This window comes from Pleurodeles waltl, chromosome 10 (genome assembly GCF_031143425.1).
Source record: "Pleurodeles waltl isolate 20211129_DDA chromosome 10, aPleWal1.hap1.20221129, whole genome shotgun sequence".
Lineage (NCBI taxonomy): Eukaryota > Metazoa > Chordata > Amphibia > Caudata > Salamandridae > Pleurodeles > Pleurodeles waltl.
In genome coordinates this window covers 78468722-78477545 of record NC_090449.1, presented here as the reverse complement: position 1 = coordinate 78477545, position 8824 = coordinate 78468722, and the positions used below count along the sequence as shown (strand labels likewise).

General features: G+C 44.1%; 1 protein-coding gene across 1 annotated transcript in view; it reads right to left on the bottom strand.

Moving 5' to 3' along the window:
- Window positions 1-820: 820 nt before the first annotated feature.
- Window positions 821-8824, bottom strand: part of HS3ST6 (heparan sulfate-glucosamine 3-sulfotransferase 6) — a 118566-nt gene continuing 110562 nt past the window's right edge. The window contains exon 2 of the mRNA XM_069209799.1: window positions 821-1963. Coding sequence (XP_069065900.1) covers window positions 1342-1963 — 622 coding nt within the window. The 3' untranslated portion in view covers window positions 821-1341. The remainder of the gene's footprint in view (window positions 1964-8824) is intronic.

The window sequence follows — 8824 nt, the reverse complement described above, 5'->3', positions numbered from 1 at the left end:
CCTTTCACACATGTACCTGGCCTGTAAGCATTAAGGTAGTTTTTACTTGCGGATGAGTATGAAAGTGGTTTGTACTCATGTGCTGGACAGGAGAATATTGGCACATCCTTTACATATGACAGAAGAATTAACGCATGCACTGTTATGGATACAAGAGTATTAATACAGTTAAGAGGATTACTAATGCAGCTTTTACACGTAGGAGGATTTTGCGTATTAATTTACTTTTTACATGTGTACCTGACTGGTAAACATTGAAGTAGTATTTATTGGCAGGTGAGTACACATGTACGGGACAAGAGAAAATTGATGTACCCTTTAAATATGACAGAATTATTAATGCGCGTCCTGTGTATGAATACAACAGTGTTAATAAAGTAAAAGGGAGTATTAATGCAAGAGTAATAATACAAGAGTATTACTACAGTATAAGGGAGAATTAATGCAGCTTTTACATGTGGAAGGTTTTTGAGCATGAATGCACTTTTCACACATGTACCTAGCCAGTCAGCAGCCTCTCCGGCAAAGGGAGTATGAAAGAGGTTGTACATATGTACTCGACAGGAGAGTATTAGAGCAGTCTTAGTACATACGTATCTGGATAGGCATCATTGTTATCTTCGTCCACATGCTGATGCAGGAAAAAGTCACCCTCTTCCTATAGCCTCTTAAGTGTTCACTGGAAAGAACTGGTGGGGGAATGCTCCCGGTCGTACTTACCTTTCCTTCTACCCCGTGGGCACCATCATACAAGAGTACCCTGCGGAAGGAATCATTAACAGGAACACGTGACACCTGGTACACCACAGAGGACTGAGCATTTTTTGTAAAATCCTTTATTACTGTTTTAAATATTCAGCTCTACTTGGTTTAGTGTACATCTGCTCCTGTGATAAGCCAGGTATAAATTATAACAATAGGAAAGAATGAGAAATTCAACTGAAAAAAATACTTTTCCTTCCAAATCTATGAATGGAGGTGGGCAGGCTGATTGGAGAATGGGAGATGTGCCAAGAAGCAGGTGCTGTGGGACAGTCTGTGGTGATGGGGAAACGTCAGTCGTGTCAGGTAGGAAGTCGTATATGACACTGCCCCAACCCTAATGCATTTCATGTGCACCTTCTTTCCGTAAATTTCTTTGTAGGCCATTCCATCCCTGGCAGTGGACCAGAGACAAGACCACATTCACTACCACCCCATAGATTCTAGGAACAAGGCAGGCGTTTCCAGAATAGCGCTCCTGGAAGCCAGGTGTGAGGCACTAGAATCCACCTCCGGTGCCAGTCAAAGTCCATCTTGATCTCATGTCAGACAAAGAATAAAGTGACCACTAACTAAACACTACACATCCCATCCAAAGTCCTGCCCTGTCATCTGATAAAATTTTAGGTTGAAAGGTCTATAGAACTCCTGAAGGCGCCGAATGACGTGGTCACTTATTCGTGGATGGGGCCTCCCCTTGGATTTTCCAAGGCACCGTGGCCGGCTGCTCCCCTCCGGCTTCTTCAGGCATGGAAAGCCCTTGGTCTCGTTGAAATAGAAATGTTTGTCTGTGATAACCCTCTTGAGACCCAGAAAGTCCTGCACGCGGCCCATTTCCCCTGCTGGGTCACTAACCAGCCTCTCCCCGCTGACAAAGAGGAACTTGGAAAGGGGAAAGTACTGAAGCCAGTTGTCCAAGTGCTTGGCATAGATGCCAATTCGGATGGCGCTCCAGGAAGTGTCTATCAAGCCCGTGCTGGCATTCTTGAAGGCCAGCGCCTGGAAGCTGGGAAGGGTGGGTGACTTGGAGAGGGTCTGTGTGTAGTCCGAAATAGCTCTGGTCACAGGGTTTCTCACCACCACAATCAGCTTGGTCTCCCTAGACATATTGTAAATACGCTTTGGTGCGTCCTTGGTTACAAAGTAGCTGGGCGTCTTCTCCATGGTGATTTGCCCATCCAGGGTTCTTGGCATGAGGCTCCTGAAAGAGACAAGAAAAATGAGTAATGAAGACCTGAAAGTCAAAAAGCCTGCCAGCAAATAAAGCAACACACCATAAATTCATATATTATTTGGTTGATGAGAAACACCTTTGGAGACACTATCAGTCTGGTAAGAGTATTTTGGTGGCTTAGATAAGGGTGAGACATTGGCCTCTGAGCAGTCATTATTGGTCCTACAGAGACCTCTCACAGAGAGTTGTATTGCTGTTAGACATCTACTCCCCTTATAGGGGCCAACCCATGAAGAGAAAAACCAAGTTGACTTTACCAATACCTGCATTGCTAACAAACTCCAAAAATACGCATTCCAGAAAGTTGCTATGTTGATGTTTGCTTGGGCTTTGTGACATGTTATGACGTCATTCAACGGATGGCTACTCTGGAAAGGTATTTTGCGATTTTGAAATGATAAAGTCAGAAGCGCTTTGAAAAGTTTTGCAGCTTGTTTAAGCTTGGTCACCATAGGTTTCTCAAATCTTTCGTCACCATGACTCCATTTTCCTCCCCTAATCCAAAGCAACTGTGTCATGATCACACTAATTCCATACCCAGCTTTACTGAATTAATGATGAGTTATCAATTGAACTGGTCCTACCAACCCGATCCCAAGCACTCACTGACGCATGTTGTTGTCTTGGTCAATTGCATTCGAGGTACCCTGCCTGTGCAGATTATTTGTGTACTGGGAAAAAATATTGGAAACAAAACGAAAACGTTGATGCCACACTTTAGCAAATAAACCAAAAACATGGTTCTCCTGCACAAAGAAAAGAGCGTAGAAGTTCAAAGAAAACCAGTTTATGTGCAGTAACAAACCAAAACATAGGACCCAAAGAATGAGAGGTTCGGAAAAAGTCAAGAAACCTACACTGACAATGAAGGAAACAATACCCCACCTTTAACCCTTGGATTCAAGAAATACTCAGTGTAGAAGACAAACTAATGATGTAAAAAAACATTGAAGATCTACCAGAGCCTGATATTATTATCCTTGTGTTCTAGCCGCACTCCTTTTTGGGTCTAAATGTTCCAATGGGGAGCAGAGAAACCCTATGCGTGTGCCTAAGTATTATGGGAACAGTATTTGAGTGTCCACACAGACCAGGGGAATGTGAGTTGTGTGAGGAGGACAAAGGCAAACAAGGGATGTAAAACTTTACATTTACACAACATGTTAGCTGGGAGTACAATACAAGTGGAGATGAGCCCAGCTGAGCAATGGTCAAGAAAGCTGGTCTTCAGGGCGATCTTGAATGCTGTCAGCGGTGGTATGTTCCCCAGGTCGGGGAAGGTGTACCAGAGATGATGGAAAGAGAAGTAGCATGATTGAACACAAAGGGGTTATGGCTTAGCATGAAGTGTAAATGGCCACAGGGCAGCCCGTGAGAGGAGATGTACCTGGATGAGGTGTCAGCGATAGTTGGCGTGGAGAGAAGCCATAAGTAGCCCTGGACCCCGATTATGAGGATCTTTAATTTGACTCTAGTGCTTGCAGCCAGCCAATAGGGTGCTTTGGCTCTGGTGTTTGTGGAGCCCCCATTCACCATACAAGGAGCGTTGCATGTGATGCTTGTCTACGTCCAGCCAGCCTTTCTGCAATGATGGTAGATGGGATGTTGATGGGCAGGGCCGGCCTTGGCGCTGGTGCCGCCCTGTGTGACAATGTTTGTTGGTGCACCCCCAATGACCTCCACCACCACGGATTGGCTCACTACCACCCTTTAATAGTGCCCCTCAAAACTCCGATCTCTTGCAAGGCAGAACATTATTCACCAGTCATCTTGGCATTTCTATTGTTGCCTGAAAATTGCTGGAGGCAAGGACCGCTGCAGCAGGGGCTTTTAAATCATAATACGCAGCACCCCCACCCGAAGTCAGCAACCAGTGCGGTCACACCGGTTGACCCACCCTAGAGCCGGGCCTGCCGATGAGAGACAGAGGGAAGAGTAGGTGGGTAGCAAAGTGAATAACTATCTCAAGCCAAGAGATTGTACTTTGGGGGTCCTATGGGAAGGCTATTTCAGTAGTCTAGACTGGCCATAACTACAAAGGTTATGAAGGAATGTGCACTGTTGTAAGGGAGGTGTGAGTGCCTTTTCTGTTGTTTTATAGTTGACATCTGGCAGCTGTGTTGATGACAAAGGAGTCAAGATCTATGTGTGAGTCAGACAGGACTCACACTTCTGATGCGGAGAGAGAGTGCCAGGGGTCCAGAGGTGTCACACAAAGACAATAAGATTTTGTACCACATAAAACAATTTCAGAACCAAAAATGCAATAGCTCTGCATGGTATCGATGTGCACTAGTATGTGCAGTAAAACTTACAGTACAAATCCCCACTCTCCCTGAATTCATCTCAGGCTTATCGACCAATCAGGAGGAAGGTAAAAAACACACCCATCTTTGGCCATCTCTCTTGCCCCAGTGCAACCTAGGGGAATTGAAATTGCCTCTTTTCTGCCCATAACTCCCACCACCGGCAGGATCTCGTCTGATTCCCTCTTTCCCTAACGAACATCTAAATTTATGAAGTTGGCCATCAAGGGCCACACTCAGGCAGTGAATGTTGACCGCCTGATGTGAGCACTGCACAGCACAGCCATACAGAAAGCAAGACTGGGTTTGAAAAAAGGAAAACACGCTTAAAATGAACAGAAATTGAAAACTACCTGGCCACAGGGAATCAGGACATAAATAACACGTTTTGAAGAGTTTTGGTGCCAATGGATTAATTCTAGGGGGAGACTTCAGACACTTGACAACAAACGCCAAAGTGGGGTTTTGCTATGAAGAGGGGTAGGTGAAGATCTCGCCATTTCAGTTTAGCTGTCGATCATTGATAAGTTACGAAGGATCCGAGAAGATTAAGCGCTTCTCGCATCCACACACCATGTGAGGCGCTGTTGTGATAATCCTCCAGTTATATCACGTGCCCTCCGAAAGGACAACCCCAACTATCTGTGTTAAGGGTTAATGTGTTCATCAATGGTAATCTCTGCTTTCTATTCATAGGTTACCTGAGTGGAAATCGTTGCATGAAATAGCGACCCCAATCGTGCTAATGGCACCAGGGAGAAAGACAATGTATACATCCACATTGTGCCGACTGTCATCTCCTTGCATGGAGCAGGGTCAGCGAGGTCAGGCTTAAAGCATCAGTGCTTCTAAAACAATGTTTATGTTTGGCATTTGTCATAGCTCCGGCCTAGCTCCAAGAAGCATGGCGGCACCATACAAAACACATTTTAGGGGCATCTCGAACAAAAGGTGTTGTGCAGAGACTGTGGTGTGCAAAGTTCACTTGAGGCGAGAGCACAAAACACAGGATGGACTGGGAAGTTCGAACAACTATTTGGACAGTGGCCTGTACATTACACTTTTTTACAATATTAAATAGCATTATCCTTGTTTACATTTAGAGGCATTGGCAAATGATGCGTTTTGCCTGGAATAGCACAATTATTTGGGGTAAAAAAAGGTAAAATCAAGATTAGAACTACCCCCCCGGAGCCCCCCCCCCACCGCAGGCTGTGCCTTGCATTGACTAAACTTGTTCAGTACATTGTTTACATACAGCAGATTACTAAATAATATCTGCTTCTAAGCACTTCTAATTGAGTCAGAAAACAGGGCAGGGGCACAGGAAGAGAGAGTGCTGTGCTCAGGATCACAGCCCCTGTGTTATCACTGAAGGTGAGGTCTTTGGCACTGATGCAGTTTCACCATGTCACGGTTCTAGGTGTCAGAAGCTGACTGCTTTCAGTAGACCCTCGTATGTATTTCAAAGCCCCATTTCCACAGTAGTTCGGGTCTTCTTTAAATCTACATAATTCTGGTCATATAGCATTTGTTTGGTGACATTAATAGTGTGAACATATGTTCTGAAAAGACATATATTCCAATGGTATCATGTCCATTATTGCTTCACAGCTTGGTTTGCGCTATGCAAGTATCAATACCTACACCTGTCCAGAACCCTAAAATATTTAACACAACTGTAAACGGTACACCTTTCTAAATATGCACACAAGGGAGAACAATTCCTGCCATACAAAAGTGGTATACACGTCATCTGATGGGATATTCTACATTGAGGAAGTGATGCTTGAGATCTTCAGGTCAAGTGTAGTGTGGGATAAAAGGCTACTGGACTGCAGCCATGGAAGCCTCAAAACAGGAGTGTACAACGCTGGCACACTCGGGTCAGATCCATGCCAGATCTTCGTGATAACCATTGACTTTGTAAATAATCCCCATTTACATTAATCAAGTGTAAATGTAATCTATGCGGATATCCTGGAAAGCTAGCATGGGCCATGGATGAGGGACTTGTGAAATACTCTGGGATAACCTTGTACTATGTAAGTAAAATTAGTAATATACGGGGTGCCTATAATTGATGGATAAGTGTATAGGATGCATGTAGCCATGACAACGCATATGACCTTTTAAGTTGCACCAAAGGTTGCAGTAAATTTGAGAGCTTGGTTAGCAGGCGATGAGAAGTGAGATGTTTCTAAGTAGTTTTATTGGTCTACCAGACACTTGTGGAGAACATTTACCAGGGATGCTTTAAAAAGATGTTTAAAGCATTTTCCTTATTTTTCTCAGTTGCAAGTATTTATTACAGTACCTTAATGAAAATGGGAGTGTATTCTACAGGATATATTCTAAGAGTCTTCTAAGAAGCCATACACTTCTTTGGAGGTGAAGAGTAAGTCGAGATTGAGGTATTGTGCTCAAGTGTGTGCAACTGGACATTACTAGCATTTAGGTACTTTATAGTCTAATTCAAACACATTTTGACCAGGAGCATAAAGCCTGAAAAGAAATTTCACCCAAGCAACCAGAACCTGGAAGGATCTTGGAAGGCGAGTTACATGATCCTGAGATTTTAACTTTTCAATGACATGGGCATGAGTGTTTCTTAGTCCCTGAAGTCAGGGTGACAATTTGTTGGAGTGGGTATCATGCGCGGAGTTGCTGTCTGCCGGTATGCCAGTTTTGGTCATGGAGTAATGCTAGATTATCGTTTCCTAGGAGTACTCACTGACCATTGGTTAGAGGGATTTCCTTATCTAGAACTGATTTAGGAGTAAGTCAGCCCCTTGGCCTTCCTCCTACCCGGGCTGGGGAGGGATCCTCTTTCTGTGATGTTACCCCATGGAAGTGGAGGCATGTGTGACAGTGAAATCTTTAAGAGAAGGATCCCACCCTAGAACTGAGTGTTGAACCATTAGGCCACTGGTTCAAGACAGATCTCACCCACCTGGGCCTGGATCACGTCAGCTGTTTTGAGCCACCTCAAGGTTGTCTTCCTTAATGAGTGTTACTGCTATTGGAACACAGGTGTAGGCCTTGTCTTGTATAATATATCAATGACACTCTAAAGATGCTGAAAGGGATCAGGAAAGTGGGCAAACTTTGTGGTCTGAATCAAGTGAGTACATTTTTAGGTCGACCGCGCATGCGCTGTGACCTGTTGTAATCTATCTGTGTGCTTTTAACCACACCCACCACACGCCCATCACATTCACTCGTTCATGGGCTTGCCTTTCAAAAATCCTTTGTTATCATTGGTAAATGCTTTATATTTGTCCTTCCTTGGGGCAGTTTTGTTACCGCCTTGGACATCGACCCTGTTACATGGATAATTGCATGTTTGCTGATACGTTTGACTGCGAAAGAACTTCTTTTTCCTTTTGTGTCTCTCCTTTGTGCTGATGCTCATGGCGGCTGTGGCACTTTGAATCGGCTTGAAAAGTCCAGTTAGTAATTGACAGCTTTAACAGCTCTAACTCGAGCAAACGCGAGACCCATTGCATTGCAAATGCTTGTTTGGATGGCCTCCAATTTACATACAAGGGTGTCCAGTGTTGTTATCGATGTCATGTATTCCGGATACGTATATATTAATCAATTTGACTGTCCCTAAGTGATAAGTAAATTTATCCCACTTTGAGTTCCAGAAATTCTGGGAAGGATTGGCCCTTCATAGGATACCGCTGCTCTAAATAACTGGTTGGTCTTTTGCAATATTGAATGTTGTGTTGATGGTTTACAAATAAATACCTCTGCCTTTAAAGTGAGTTTGCTTTAAAAAAAACAGTAAAACAAAGATACTCGAAAGGATAATGCCTTTAATAGGCTGATGCCTATACAAGTGCTCACACATTCTGCGTGACACTGACCTCTTCCTCAGGCAGCTCTCGTGCTAGGGGGACAGGATATCCGCTTTGTAAAGAAGAGAGGTCTGAGTTGTACACAGTGTTAGCACTTTGTATTTTAGTATTTGTGAAAAGGGGCATTTAGTTTAAAGCACAGGTGGTGGCTGGTGGTGGGTGTTGTTTTTTATGCGGCTGTTGACAGCTACTCAGAGCGTCTGCCTCTGGGACTAGGTGAGAAAAATACTAATTCTCCTGCTATGCAGAGACTTGCTTTTCAAGAAGCATGCTGCTGCTTTCTGTGCTTAACAGGGAAGTAGAAAATAACATCTTTTAGCTTCATCTGAAAGGTTTTACGAATGTATTTTGCTAAAGAAAGGTGAAAAAAGCTAATTATGCGGTTTTGTGTGAACGCACAGGTTTTGACAGATTGTCGGATAGGGAGGAGAAGGGAGGGGCGTGGGGTGAGATAGCATGTCAGTTCGGATGGCGATCCATCAATCCCTCATCCTTGCTTAGGTCTGTTTTGCGTGCATCATATATCTCGTCATTTAAATTCACAAGCCAGTCTGCCTCTTGGCAATTTAAAATCCCCTGCAGGGTCGCCCCTGTCTGAGTTTGCACGCCGTGTCTTGGATCAGTGAACTGTTCACCGACTGGTCTATCTGTCTAAG